Genomic DNA, 15,692 nt, shown 5'->3' on the forward strand with positions numbered 1-15,692 from the left:
ATCCTCCTGAGGTAAGAAGGGAATCGTGATGGCGGGTTCCTTTATTTCCTGGCCAATCGCGATTCTCCACAAAGTTTGCGGGGCGCTTTTCTGTTTGGCGGAATTCCCTGTTTCTTCTCTTCCACTTTAAGGGACCCCCTTTTCAGATTCTGTTAGAAGAGACTCCTCTCTTCATCTGCATTTCCATCGCTGAAGCAAGGGATTGGGGATCAGTTAGTATTAACTAAACCAGATTAGTGATCATTGATCGTGGTGGTGGTAGCAGGATCTCGGCATATTCCCGATCCACGGCCCAGTGAAGGCCAACAACCCGCGTGCGTAAAGCCGTGACGCCCAGACCCACTCTTCCTCCGTGTACTGGAGCTGACCCCAGGCAATCCCTTGGGAGCTCCTCCCGTGAGATGAGGATTGGAAGTCCTGGCCCCATCAAAATCGCCATCTATACAAAGCGAGAAGGGGGCAGGCTAAGGGAGCATTTCAGCTTAACTGCTTTGCGGATCGCCTTTGGTCCAGAGCGTTAAGGCTGCAGCCCGGACGCCTGAGTCCTTGAGGCGTGGACTGTCCTCCGGCGCGCTGCTTACTCTGGGATAGATGGATTGACTCCCCGTGTGAGCGCGCAGAGGCGACGGTGGCAGCTTGAGAAGCAAGATCGGTTGCAATCGAGGGACCGGCTGTCAAGTTAAACAAGCTTATGGGGTCAGGGTGGTGGGGTGCGTCATATAATTAATTTATACTTCATCCTTAGGCTCGTTTTAAAAGACGTGGGTAATAATCCCCGCTATTCTCTCTGCTTTAAATGGTCTTTCAAAAATGAAGAGCCAGCGCAATGAATCTTCAGAAGAAAGGGGGAAGGCAAAAAAGTAAAGGAGGGGGGACGGAAAGCGTAAAAATGAGATGCGAGGGTATAGGAGAATTGCCACCGTCTCTTCGGAAAAGTGCTACGAACCGTTAAGCCGAATAACTCCTACTGAAATCTGCGGGACTAAATGAAAGAAGCTCTGGCGCTGCGATCCACGAATCTGCTAAGCCGAAGTGAAGCAGCGTCCTTCCCCCTTCCTGCTTAAATGTGGGTTATTATGAATAGTATTATTTGAGTCTAAGAGAAAGAAAAGTGGAGTTGGTTGATTTTCGCCTCATTGTTTCAGCTAGGAGTGAGATACCGTATCTCGCCCCTCCTCTCAGAAAATATCAATTTATGGTTCTGTTGATTTCAAGGGACCTTAATTCCAGGTAATGGGGCTTAAGTTCAGGAAAACGATTGTCCTCATATCCCATTACTTTCCCTTATGTGACTTGTGGTTCCAGGAACAATCTCGGGGTATACACGCCCTATTAAAGATTGGCTCTATTTCTGCAGGCACAGACGCCGAACGCCTTTCCCACGACCTCTGGAACACGGTTCCTGGTCTCGCACGGCCCCTTTTGCTTGCTCTGAACAAGCCGAGGGAAGGGGAAAGGATTGGGGCAAGGCGAGCCACGTGCTGTGGGAAATGCCGCTCTCCGGGCGCCTGTTCCCCCCGAAGTGGTGTGGGGAGGGGCTGGCTTCGGCGCGTGTCACTTCTAATTCCCCAATAATCCCTTATTAGGTGACTTTCCAAGATGCGGCCTCTAAACCAATAATGGGAGGGGGGATTAAAAAGGAAAAGTGAAGGCTGCAAGGGGGAAGCACATTTTATATGCTGGAAGAGGGGGAGTGCGATGTGGGAAAACTAATTAAAGAGTGGGACTCCCCCCTTCCCCCCCCCCACAGGTTAAAAAGTCACGGAGGTAGGTTACGGTCAGGACAGGGTTACAGAAGCGGCTCGGACTGGAGCATCAATTCCTAGAGAAAGGTAGAGGAAGACAGAGCCCCGCACCCCAACTTCCCCGCCGCGCTCCCATTGTCTCCAAGCGCTCCTCTTCGGCCAATGGACGCCTTCTTCCTCCGGTGCGAAGCAAGCGCCCGCAACTCGGTTTGCTAAAGGCGTTGGAGTGGGGAGGATTTCTGCGCCTCGTGCGCCTCCTTTCCCAGGAATCCGAGAAAGGTGGCCCCTCCCCGTCGACAACCGGGCATCTCCCGTCGCCCCAATTAGCGCTGCTAATTTATTCGTGGCAAATAACGAACGAGGGTGGGTGGGTGTCTCCACTGGAGAGGGGGGAAAACAGTCGTGCTCATGTGACAAAGCTGTGACTTAAAATTATCTAGTTTAACTTTTAGCACCGATTCGAGTTGAAATATATGGAAACAATGCCTTCTTCCTTCTGGAGGCTGCTTTGCTAGGGATTGCATGCCCCGGATCACGATCCGGTGTCCTTTTCGCGTGTCTCCACGCTCTGCCACTGTGTGCTGGAGGCTGGGGAGGAATCGCCGGGATCCGAATCGCCACCGCAGCGGGGGGGGGGGGCAAGCAGTGCTGAGGGGAAGTGTCACGGATGAACTCATCCCGTGTAAACGTTCTTGTGAATCGAATCCATTCTGGAGAGGTTAGGGGCGCTTAAAAGGACGAGTAATCTTGACGGAGCAGAGATGCGTGTTAAACTTATGTGGGAGGGACCCTTCAGACGTGACGTTGGTGCAGAAGGAAAGGAAGCGCGTTGATTCGCAGCAGCGTCGGGGCTGAAGGCTGAGCAGGACCGGAGGGGGAACGATCCGGGTGGGGGGAAGCTTGAATACTCTTAGAGTAGGTGCCCTGCGTTGCAGAGATTAGATGTGAAGATGGCCTTTTCGAGTGGCGAATGTTTTAGCTTGATCTACAGCCCAATTAAACCGAGGTCCTTGAAAGTGTCGCCATTAGGTTCTATTGACTGTCATTTGCTTGTGGGATTGTCTAAAGAAAACTTTTTGTGGAGCTGGATCGGACTGATCTGGGAGAGGAGAGAGAGGCAAGCGTCTCTTCCTTGGTCACGCAGCTTGAACTGGAGGATCTGTTGAAACCCTGTGGGGGGGGGGGACCAGGGCATAGACACGCACGCACAAATGTGTACAAATGTGTGGTCCACTTCAGTATTGCATATCCAATAATACCCTTCTCATGCCCTCCTCTGTAATTCTAATTTTCCTTTTTCCTTTTAAGCAATGGATACCACCCCCCAACTACTACCACCACCCCATTGAAATAAACAGATGTTAGGGCCGATTAAGACCCGAGCGGGAGACACAAGCCCCCATCTTTAAAAAGAAATAGATCTATAGCAATAATAATAATAATAATAATAATAATAATAATAATAATAGGAGAGAGGCTAGGTCTTGCGAAGTCCTTTTCCATTTGTGTGCCTCCATTGGGCGGGAGCGGGGGGGGGCAACCAAACCTAAATCTTTATCAAGCCCCTATTCTGTGGCTTCAATAAACAGAATCCCCATTACTTCACGGCGCCTTTTGTTGCTCCTATACAAATGAGAACAAAATGGTTATTCAGGAAAACGCTTTTCGATTTGTATTGTGTGTGGCATGCACAAAGCGCACTGTTATTGTATTAAAAAGAACCATCTGTAGCAGAAACAATAGCATCAAATTATCTTTGAATACCCACTGCAAAAATATAAAGCTTTTATTCTTTATTCTTATTCTCCTCTGTGGACGGAGCGGGGGGGTTGAGGGAGAGAGAGGAGGAGAGAGAAAGAGACGGAGAATTGACTTTTTTGTTGTTGTGGGTGCATTCTTATAACACACACACACACACACACACACACACAAAATCAGCCATTTGGATTTTTTAAGCCATACCATAAACGATTTTCCTCTCTCCCTGTCTCCCTCTCCCTGTCTCCCTCTCTCTTTCTCCCTCTCCCCCCTTGTTCCAGGGGCTGCAGTTTAAAGCTAGGACTAGGATTCGAAGGATGTGGAGGCAACCCGGGTTGCCGGGGGAAGAAAAACGGAACTGGATTCACTCTGGCTGGAGAAGAAGAGGAAGGCTGGAGCGCGGGGGGTGGGGGGCGCGAGAGTGGAGCCTCCGAGCATCCGCAAGTGCCGCCGTCCGGGGGAAAGTGCTCCAAACCCCCGAGGAGGCCGAGCTGGGACGGAGGAGCCCCCGCGGACTTTGTCTTCCTTCTGCCAATCAAACGCCCTCCGAGCCGAGAGCCCAAAGTGGAGTGGCAGAAACCTGTAAGTAACTTGCACCAAGTTTGACATGCACTGCCAGTCTCTGCTTTTACTTGCCTTCTCCGAGACTTGAGGGGCGGGAGGGGGGGGGGTTGGAATCAGATCTGGGAAATATACACACCTCCTGTGTTACAGCCGTCAGGAAAAGAGCGTTGCACTTTGCAAATACTTAACATTTCTCACTCTCTCCCTTCCGCTCCTCCCCCCCCCCCCACTTTTGGACTGAAAAGTACAGTTTCTGGAAAAATAAAATAATTGTTCTTCCCTTTCCATCCCTCCTTCCTTCCTCCCCCCCCCCCTTCTTGTTTGGGTTTGAGAGCGAAAGAGCCGTGTATTGCTTAATTGTGTGGGGTTTTTCTTTGAAAAGGTTTGCCCCTATTAGAGCGGGAAGTCCGAAGCAGCTTTGTTGTTGTTGTGTGTGTGTGTTTTCCCGTAAACGCAACTTGGCAGGAAAAAAGGAGATTTAGTTGAGCCAAAACGGTTTTGTGTTTTTTTTAATGATGAAGACACCAAACTATCGGGGACGATCTGCCCGTGCCCTATCTGAATCTATGACACCGTGCACGTTGAGTTTCCGGGAAACGGGTTAATGAAGGTAGATGTGCAGGCAGGAGGAGAGGAAGGGAGGGAAGGGAGGGAAGGGAGGGAGGGAGGGAGGGAGGGAGGGAGGAAGGAAGGAAGGAAGGAAGGAAGGAAGGAAGGAAGGAAGGAAGGAAGGAAGGAAGGAAGGAAGGAAGGAAGGAAGGAAGGAAGGAAGGAAGGAAGGAAGGAAGGAAGGAAGGAAGGAAGGAAGGAAGGAAGGAAGGAAGGGGGAAATCGGGGAAGATGCATTACCTGAAATCTGCAAGGTGTTGTACGGTACCAGCTGCCGAGGCTCGCGCTTGCTCTCTCGCGCCCCCTAATGGTAAAATGAAGATCAGCCTTTAGTTTAAACACACGGAGGGGTGGGGGGTGTCAGCTGTTTCTCTGCCTCTCTTCCCCACCCCCAACTTTCGTTATCGATTTGCAGCCCCCTTGAAAAAGAAAGGGGGGGTTCCCTCACTGGCACTGCAATGCCTTCACAAAAAGCCTTACCGAACGCCTGACAATGCAAAAAAAAGGGGGGCTAATTATCATTCAGGACCCCCCCCCCGTTTTAATTTTAAAAAGGAGGTAGCTCCCTTTACGAAGTTGTGAGTGTTTTAGATTTTCCCTCTATTTCTTTTTCATTATTTTTTTAAAAAAGCATTTGATAGATAAAGGTTAATCTTGGGTTGAATGACGGAGCTGTGATTGACAAGAGGAAAGGTGTTGAGGGCAGGTCGAGCTGTCTTATTTACAGCCCACTGCTTGCTATAGAGCCTTTGTTAGGACTGGGAAGCTAATTTAGCGCTGATCAAAAGCACCACGGAGTTAAAGGGCCTGGTAATGACTGCTAATTTCATTTCAGCCTCATACATCCCCGACCGCTGTAATTAAAGACGTGCTATTTAAATACAGGTGAAGAGGCTTTAAAAAAAGAAAAGAAAAAAAGAGGGGGGGGTTGCTGTTGCAATTTTATTTAGCCTTTCTATCATAAATGGGTCCAGCTACAATGTGTGACTTAGTATTTAATTCTTAGCTTGTTTTGCTCTCCCCTCTAATGATTTGGCTTTTCTCTCGGGCACTCTCTAGTCATTTAAAAAAATAAAATAAGGTAGATTCGAATGGAAAATAAATGCAAGCCTTAATAGAAAGATCGCCCACGAATGCAGAAGGAGAAGAGAGTTTAATGTGCAGATATTTATTTTTGTTTGATACATGCAATCTGATGCAGCGACAGTCAGCGAGAAAGGATTGCACTGGTAATGTGGGGTGCGGGGTGGAAAGAAAAAGGGGAGGCAAAGATCAGGCTGCTTCCTTTTTTTTTAAGTGCCTCTAAGGAAGATCATTTATTAATTAAATTATTTCCCCCACTTCATGTTAGATTTGTTGGCTCTGCAAACGATGTAATTTCTCAACTGATGTAACAGTTTCTTTCTAGAGAGACATCAAAGGATAAAAGCTCTACATTTTTGTAGTTGGTTAAAATTGATACCAAAAAGGGGGGGGGGAGAGAAAGAAAGAGAGGGAGAGAGACGGAAGTTAGCCTTTAATCTCTTTTTATCCATGAGGACTAAAGATCTGTACTCGACCCTGCTAAGCTTGCAAGCTTGTACCCGCTTCTTCCGGGGTTGTGATGGGCTTAGATGAGAGGCGGGGGCTGAGCTGGATGTCTGAGCGCCCCCTGTTGGCCACAGCGCCAGTCCTACGTAGAGCAATAACCTTGTTCTTGGGTGTTGGGTTCTGTGTCTTGCACATACAGTTTAGCAAACTTAACAAGATAAAATAGGCTAGCAATTAAAATCAAAGAATAGAAAAGGGACGTACCTACCACACACTGCGCTTGCAAAAGTTTCCTTTTCAACATCAGTGAGCATTTCGAGGATCCAACCTAGACCCTACTTAAAGGGGGTGAAATGCTTCTTTCTTGAGTTTTTAAAGTCCTCCTTCAATTCATAAGAGGCCTTTAAAAAAAAAAAAAGTAACATATATATATAATTTTAAAATAATTCCAACTCCCCCCGTTTTTTTATAAAAAGTATCTACTTTTTTAAGAGAGAGAGAGAGAGAGAAGTATGGCATCATGGCATATGTTTAATTTGGAAATAATTAAAAGCCCATATGCTGGACTTCTAAAACAACAGAATCAACGTAACTGGAGATAGTTTAAAAAGCTGCAGTTGTAATGAAACTTCTTTGCTGATATTTGGAGACCTGGGGTGGGGGATCCCTGCCAACAGGTTTCTTTTGAAATAAGATTTTAAATATTAGAGTAATAAAACAACAACACTTAACAAGTTGCCAGTCAAAAGAATAATATTTTTGTATATCTTTCTGAAGAGAATGTTTCAGCATCTCCCCCCCCCCCGGATAATTTTCTTGTCAACGTTATCTGGAAACACGTTGGTAAAATTTAATAATAATAATAAAGCGAAATAAAATTGTTCAGATTCACCTCTTTCCCTCATGTAAAATTATCTAGAACAGTTAGACGTCTGGTGTTTGTGTTTGTACCATCTATTCAATAGACAGAGGTCACAATCCTGAGAACTCCTGCTCATTTGTTTTAAATTGTGCAGCCTTTTGAACACGTGCTCAAAGTTGCTGACAGCAACAGATCGGTAAAAATTAAAACTACAGTCAGTAAAAAGTCAAAAACAAGCAAACAGCCTGCAATCACATCCATAAACATCTAAAGGGAGAATGTGGTACAAACCCAGGGTCACAACTTTTACTGAGTAAAGGCCATCATTGGAACTTGCTTCCGAATAAATGCTTCTTAATCCTAATGGGTCTGATCCCCCACCCTCAAATACTGGAAATATAAACACTGCTCCTTGAAAACAGGTCCTCTTTATTTCAGTTGAAGCTAGGTCCCAACAATAAGGCTGGCTGTATGAACCTATCCATAGCTACTCAAAAGTAAGAGCCATTGAGTTCCATGGGACGTGCTCCCAGAGAAGTATGTGTAGGAATGAATCCCTAAAATTTCATTCTTCATCGTCATGTTCTGTCTCAAGCCGCCTCCCAAATCAAATTCTCTTGCTGCTGGTTTTTAATGAAAACACCTCTGTATGACCTCATGATCCGGGAAAGTTGTCGTCCCTTAGTTTCCCAAAGTTTCCAATGTGAGAAGTACTGTGTGGGGTGGGTGGGGAGTTAGGTGCATTGGGGGGGGGGGCTTTGTGTGGAGGTGGTATTTCTTTTGATATGAGCCGAACAGAGTTTAGAGGGGGCAAGTGAGAAAGAAGTGCCTTAAACGGTGGCAAACCAGACTCATTCACTTCAATGGCAGTATCGCCCTGGAACGTGGCTTGCGTCCTCGACTGCGGTCATAGGTACACTGTCAACCCCATTGAACTGGGTGTGATTGAATAAACCTCCAGAAGGTCGTCCTAGGCAAGCCCTAGGCCCAACTTCTAGGGTCCTTGCCCGTTTCCTGTGTGAAAAGTAATCGGGCAAGGATAAGATTCCACCGAGCTCTTCAGAGGTGCCGCGGTCAAAACAAACAAACAAAGCCACGATGAGCTGAAGCAAAGCAGCTTCTTCATCGCAACCCGGAGTCTTTTGTCTCCCTTGTGAAAACGCTCTGCTTTGAGAAGCGAAAAGGTTTCCCTTGTAGAGGTCCTCTAGGAAGCGGCCAGAGACAATTCGCCACCGAGGTATGGACGCTTTCCTCCTTGGAAAGGAATCTGAGAGGGCAAGCAGCACGGCTTAAGAATCCTTCAGCGAAACAGAAGTCCATACCCCAAACGCCCTTGCAGCTGCAGGAGCCTGGAAGGAAGAGCGGCGTCCCAAAGAGATCCCTTCCTAGCAACGGATTTGAGGGTCTGTGCGCACTCTGTATTCGAGTGTACACACAGTATTATATGTAAGAGGAAATCAGTCTTATTCATACAGAGTGCCATGTATAAACCACCGGATCCCGTGATGCTTCTGTCCGGAACCTTTCTTAACATTTGCTTGAACCTCCATGTAAAATGTACCGTTTTAAAAGCTTTAGGATGGAGAGTCCATCCACACCCTCTGGAGGGCCCTGCTGCAAAGAGTCCCATTGCACACCAGTTAAGCAGGAACATTTCGACTGAAAATGGTTAAGCCTACCACCCTGACCCAAGCAATTAACGTGGAAGCAACAAATGTAGCTTGGGTTAGGTATGACTCCCAGGAAATTCGCATTCAGATAGGCAGGCTTTTTATTTTTACCTGTAGTAAAAATGCCTCTAGGCGTTCGTTGCCCGTTTCTCTATCCATCTGTCTGCATCCATCCTGAGTGTGAATTCTTCTTTCATTAAGATTATATGCGGAATACATAAGAATTAAAATATACTTCGCCTCCCCACTGCTAAACTTTCATGGCTGCTCTCAGACAATAACATCCGAATCAAAACAAGCTACAATCCATGCAACCACCTGATCTATCCAATAATGAAACGGCAACAATTACAGAATAACAAACCTTTTCCTGGTCGCCACTGGCCTAACCCCCGAAGGTGTGTCACCTGTTTGAGCAGGACCTCAGATGACGATGTTGAGGGCAGGTTCACATCTACACAAGAGTTTCTGTTAAAAACCAATCCCTCAGGTTCGAGCTTGCCATTTTTAGACCGCGGAGCAAGCACACCTGTAGTGGCGGTTATGTCATCTCTGGAGTCACCCCACAGCAGTGACTCAAAATAACGTAAGTGGGAGCTCGGTCTTCCCAAGGCCTCGTCCATCTGAGTTTTCCTTAACACATTCGCGGATGCGCCAGTGTGGTGTGCTGGTTAGGGTGCTGGACGAGACTAGGGTTCAAATTCCCATTCAGCTATGAAGCTGACTGGGTGACCTTGGACCAGCCACCATCCCTTTAGCGGCTTAGCCAAAGGAACATCACAGGATTGTTGCGAAGATAATATGGAGAGGGGCAGAGCTATATACGTCACCCCGAGCTCCTTGGAATGAAGGTGAAATATGAAAGCAAAAATGCAAAATAACACTAAAATAAAGGTTTCTAGATTAGACTCTCTGGGATTCCAGGGAGGATTGGTTTCTCTTGGCCTTGTCACCTTGTTTTCTAGGCTGAAAAACTTATGAAGTGACCTCTCACTAAATATTCAAAGAAGCACCCCAGTCCTTCTGCAGCCTAGGCGCATTTACATGAGGTCAGTTGTCTCTGGGCTAGATCCAGAGGGGATTATTGACACTGCGAATCATAACGGCCGGAGAAGCCTCTTCTTGTCTGCCAGATCAATCAGTGAGCTCCACATTACAGTATTTAGTGAACTGAGTGTAGATCGGCCCTTCATTAGGGTTGATATCGAGAGTGAATCGTGAAGCAAATGAATTAGGAGGTATTTCATAACAAAACCTACTCAGAGATTATCACACTTTCTCCTTTATGTTAATATTTTTACTTGGTAATATTCGCTGCTCGCCTTCAGCCCTTGTAGATCAGGTGTGCTGGTAGTCTCAGAACGCACCCCCGACCCCTTCTTTCCAGTGTCCGCCATTCCGAGGTTGCAGAAAATAAGAAGCTTTCAAGAACTTCTCCGCTGTCGGCCCTGTCTGGAATACGGAAAGAAGTGTCTCTCTGGATTCGGATCGACGTACTCTGATCTCTAGGCCATTTCTTAAAATGGGAAGGAAGTTCATTCCTTAGACACAAACACAAAATTCTTTAAAAGTCCTGCTCCGGAACTGCTAGGAGAGTTTATCCCTTCCCGCCCCGCGGACCTCTGGCCCTGGAGAACTGACACAGCCCAGTTAAGATACCCCACCACTCTGAACGCTTTTCTGGAAAGCAGAGTCCCACAATTTTCAGTTAGAGTTACGCAGCAGCCCAAAGCTGTTTCTTGAAGCCCCATAAAGGAAAATGGGGGTTATTTTGCGCAACGGATGTGCTTGGGATTGCGGCAGCTTCCCCCCCCCGCCCCAGAAAGCTGGAGGCAGTTTTGCAGAGTTGACATTGTCCCCGAGACACGCGTCCATCTCTGTTTCATGAGTTGCAGCTCTGCGCACAGTTGGGCAGCTTAAATCCTATTGAAGTCCATGGGACCGGCGCAGCATTTTTGCAGAAATGCAGCTCTTGACTCCAGTAACACCAGCAGCTTGTTCCCCGACCCAGATGGATTTAAACTGAGTTAAAACCCGGACTCGGCAGTACTGCTTGACTAGAAGTCCCATTATAATTACTGAAACATTCATGTGATTGTATCACAGTACTAATCCCGGAGTAGTAAATCTGCAGCAGTAGTGACAGGCCGTCCGACCTTGAACACATTTGCTATTAATGTAATGTACCTACAGTTTTCTAGAAACGGATTCAAGCATTTCCGCTGAAGAAGTACTTTGACCTCAACTGCATTTGCTTGGATATGGCTTATTGACATCAATAGGATTTACTTCCGAGTATATTCTGGTCCGAAGCACATTAGCTAGAACTGCATTCCACAGAATTTACTTCCATCTGACACTCCTCTGGGTTGCCGCCATAAAGCGTTTGGTTGGCCAGGGTGCGAGGATGAAGACTCAGCTAGTACAATCTTACTTTTGACATGTTGTTGAAAGGAAAGGGGATTTCCTCCAAGTAATGAATCAGAGGACCTTCTTGCCACGTGAGTGTGCATAGGACTGCAACCCTGTTGAACAGGAATTTAGCAAGTTTCAGTGGGAAAGAAAGTTTGCTTGTTAAAAATCGTCAGGCAAAAGTGATCCTGACGGGAGATCACCGAGGCTGCGCTCTGCGCGCCCTTTCCCAAAGGGAGACCTGTTAGGTTGTTGCCGCAAAATCAGCCGAGATTCTTGTGGCACCTTAAGCACGAAAACACGTATTATGAAGTGGAATGGCTTCGACGCTGTCACTTGCAAGCTATCCACGCTTCCCTTGAAAAAACGCTGTGCTCTGCGCTGTGAGACTTTGACTTCCGATTAAAGGTGCAGCGCACCGAAAGAGTCTTTATTTAGCGGTCCTGGAATGTCGCATTTATTTTCAAGATTCTGGGATGCTTATTTTAAAGCAAGGGTGTGATCACATTTATTCGGAAGAAGGAGAGAATGGGGGATAGAGTAGTATTGGAGTGGGGTGTTGAAGGAGAAGGGTAATTACGAGGGTTTTTAAAGACGCCAGCTGCGTCTAAACACACCACTTGGAAGTTAGTCTCCGCTGGATCCTATGGAATTTATTTCCAGGAAGGCTATTTAGGATCTGGGTCCAAAGGCGCAGACAAGATAAGGAGGATTTAGGTGCCCCTGAATAGGCATTAACCACCCTGCCCATATTCAGGGTGGTCAAAGAGGGGCAAAGGAGTTCGCTTTGTTCTCTGCCTATCAATGCATTTTTAGGAGTGGAGGGAGGATTGTAATCCTCTTTGCAGCATTTACTGCGAGATTGTCTGATGCAGATTAGTAATATTCTTTAGAGGGAACGTGTTTAAGATTGGGCTCCTCAAGGTATCTCGAGGAGCCCAATCCTAAACACGTTCCCTCTAAATTCCCACGGAACTGAATGGGACTTACTTTCCATGGCTGCGATCCTAAAGCTACTTGATTTGAAAGTAAGCTCAACCGCAACACAGTGCAATTTACTTTAAAGAGAATGTGTGAAGATTTGGGGGTAAAAATCTTGCTCAGTATCAGGATAGTTAAGGGGTGTTCACGCCTACATTTACCAGCAAGAGAAATGGAAATTCCGATCAGTATTTGCAGATAGGCAACTGAGGGTGGAATTTAATTTGGGTTACTTGAGGCGGGATACAAATATGCGATCTTATGCGCCTAGTTTGTGGGGTCTGGGATGGGGGTTGGTGGCTATTACAAATTCATTCATTATGAATGGAAGCCTTGGTTTCTTGGCCTCCTCCTCCTCCTCTTCCTCCTCCTCCTCCTTCTTCTTCAATCACTCGTTGCCGAGTAAGATTGTCTTCCATGATAACGGTCTTAACAGTGAGTCCGTAAGTGACTGTGGAGGCCAATCCTGGATCCACACATCCTTCCACAGTGGGGACATAGGTTTCCGGGCGGGAGTTGATCACGGTGAGGGTTTGCCAAGCACGTTTCTCCCTTTCGTCCTGAGTTCGAGCGTCTTCAAAACCCATGACACCTTTGGTAAAGGCTGTTCTCCAATTGGAACACTCGCAGGCCAACCTACAGGATGCACTCGTCAAGCTCCTTACTCTAGAGTAGGCCCTCTGGAATTAAGGGGACCGTTTGGTTTGCTAAACTGTGCAGCCGGGTGACATTTCATCCAATTACTCTAACAGGTGGTTTGCTATCCTCTCCGCTGTTTTCAGTACTACCCGGATATACCCAACAACCTCTTTAAAAACAAGCAAAAAACAAAACAAAACCCCGTTCTTTTATAGGGAGAGGTGGTCGCATCGTACCCATGGAAGTCGACGAATTCATTAAGGAGATTTTGTTTTTGTTACCTTGTTTTTATTATCTTATTTTGTCTTGGGGTCCTTCATCTGAAACCGCGTGTTTGTGTGTAAATGTAGGACAACCTGGAAGAGCGCGGGTGGCAGTTCGGTCAAGGCTCTCACTACCGAGAGAAAAGAAATACTCCTTTCTTATATAATAATGTCATTAATGGTAGTTAAGACTAAAAAATTATCTGCAAAAACCTTGACCTGCCTTCTTTCGGTTGTTGGAGGTAAAAGGAGGGGAGACAATCTGAGAGTCTGACGACTTATGGGGCAGAGTTGGGTTTAGTGAGGAATCACTGTCGCCCCCTCCCCCTAAGGAACATAATACTGCATCTGAGAGTGACAATCGGGTGGCTTGCTGGACAAAGAGCCAAAGCAGTTTAAACACCTTCAGGTAGCAATTTCAAAGTAATAAGCGATTTTTAACTAGTATAAAAGTAATTTTAAAGACTGAAACCACTCGTTTACATATTTTGAAATGTGTATTCACACACAGGATTTCTTATTAATTCACTGTGAGCACCCTAGACTGGGTTTCTAAAAATGAAATGAAATAAAATAAAATAACGTACATCATTTTTCACCACCTCCCTTTTCTCTTTCTCCAACTACACAAAAAAGTTCCACTTTCACAGTTATCGGTGTGCGTGTTGCGTTATTTGTGCTATCTAGGAATCCATAACCAATATATAGGAGAAAACGTCGAGTTTCCTTTAAATCAGTCCTGAGTGGAATTCTCCTTTATTCTAGAACGGAAATGTTTCTGAACATAAGAGAAGCCCAGGTGCTAGGTGCATATTCAGAATGCTACTAAACAAACAAACAAAAGTATTGGTGTTGCTCATATTATAAGCCTATATCTAGCATAACATAGATAGGATCATACTAGCATATGGCTGGGGTGGAATATAATATGAGACCTTCGGGTATAGGGCGGTGTACAAATTCAATAATAATAAAAAAGATATAGCTGTTCTCAGAATGTGGATTATGTCTATATAATATAACTGTAGATAACTATTAACTTACATGGTAGTCCCTTACAATATGAATAATATTGTATAATAATTCCCAAGTGATGAACCAAATACATATATTATCCTATATTACATGATATATTAAATTACTATACTGCTCTTATTACAGTTAGTTCTGAACAGTCTCCAGGGATGCATTTTCTTGTTTATGTGGCTTTTAAGGTGTCTAGCTTTCAAAGACAGCATGACATTCCATTATTTGAGTGGTGTTCTGAATTTTTGGCAGTCAATGATGAGTTTTAATATGTAACTGTCAATATAGTTTTAAAAGTAAACAAAACATTTCTTTCTTGAATGTACTATATACTATGGAGGACCCTTCTTTCCAACAGATTTATTGAACCTGGAACTATTTCTTATCCCTCCCTCCACCGAAATTCATCAGCACACTCATTTTTCTTGTGACTTTTTGAAATAACTAGAATTTACAGTAGTTGGCGACTACTTTGTTTTAAAGAACCATGTTAAAATAGGGTTTTTGAAAAATGTATTCAAGCAAGTCAAAGAGTGCAGGGAGAGTATTTGTGTACTCGTTACATTTGTTATTTAAAAAGAAATCTTTGGGGGCAATAAAATAAAAACTTTTGAGGTCACAGGTTGACATTTTGCAGACAATTGAGTTATCAAGGCAGTAATTATTTCACCGGGAGATAAAAATTCTCTTAGCCCCTAACTGTCAAACGGGAGGCTCTTTTCAGAGTCCCCTCCCCCTTCAAATTACAACATTAAATAAAGAAAAAAACTCGGTCCTTCCTAGCCAAAGGGTCTGTGAGTGGTTAAACAGAGCCCCCACCCCCACCCCACCCAAATACTGGTGGTCGTCAAACTCTGCTAATTAACAATGCTGAGAAATTCCATCCTAACAAGGACATTCTCTAAGTCTCCGCTGGTTCCCTGCCGCTCGCCTTCATTTCCATAAGAAGATTAAGAGTACAGGAGAACACACTCAAATGCAGATGTAGAAAAGAAGGGTTTTTAACGAGCATCATAATAGTAAGATGCTTGGCTAGCTCCCGCCTAATTGCTGCAAGTTAAACCTCTATTTGCAGCTCAGGACCAAATAAAATAAGATAAAACAGGGGGCCGTAATCTTTCCATCTCCTGAAGACAAGATAACTTGGTAGGTTAAGACTGAGCAAAGACAAACCAATAATCGTACTAATAAAAATATATACCCCCCCCCGCAGCCGAACACACACACACACACACACACACACGTCGGGATATGCCAGCCTTTGCTGACTTAAGTGGTAGTTTAGATCAGAAAGAAAGTAAATACAAATCCGAGGCATTAAAACATTCAACACCTCTTCTTAATAAGCTCATAACAGTAACTCTTCCCCCCCCCCCTTAACACTCTGTCGCTGTGAAACATTGGGAGGGGGCTGTTTATTTCATTTCCATAAATTATACCAAAGGCAACGAATTTTAAATCCATTCAGATTAAAACGTCGCTCTCCAGGCCTCTCTTTAGAGAATGTCTGTATCCTACCATTGGCGGAGGGGGGAAATGAATGAGGTGCTGTTAGTCTGAAGCAGAAGATAAAACCGTGGGTGACTCTATCGCTATCTCAGTTTATCTTTACCTATGTGTGCACAAATATTGT

At 45.4% G+C, this 15,692-nt stretch overlaps 1 protein-coding gene across 7 annotated transcripts in view; it reads left to right on the top strand.

The window, feature by feature from the left end:
• LOC309342306 (uncharacterized protein) overlaps nucleotides 1-15,692 on the top strand; it is a 477,018-nt gene that overhangs the window by 370,672 nt on the left and 90,654 nt on the right. For all 7 annotated transcript variants that reach the window (XM_081862832.1, XM_081862829.1, XM_081862830.1 and 4 more), the window contains one exon: nucleotides 3,785-4,085. In XM_081862832.1, the coding sequence (XP_081718958.1) occupies nucleotides 3,785-4,085 (301 nt within the window). The remainder of the gene's footprint in view (nucleotides 1-3,784; nucleotides 4,086-15,692) is intronic.

This window comes from Podarcis erhardii (genome assembly GCF_964252035.2).
Source record: "Podarcis erhardii genome assembly, chromosome: 5".
In the NCBI taxonomy this organism is placed as follows: Eukaryota; Metazoa; Chordata; class Lepidosauria; order Squamata; family Lacertidae; genus Podarcis; species Podarcis erhardii.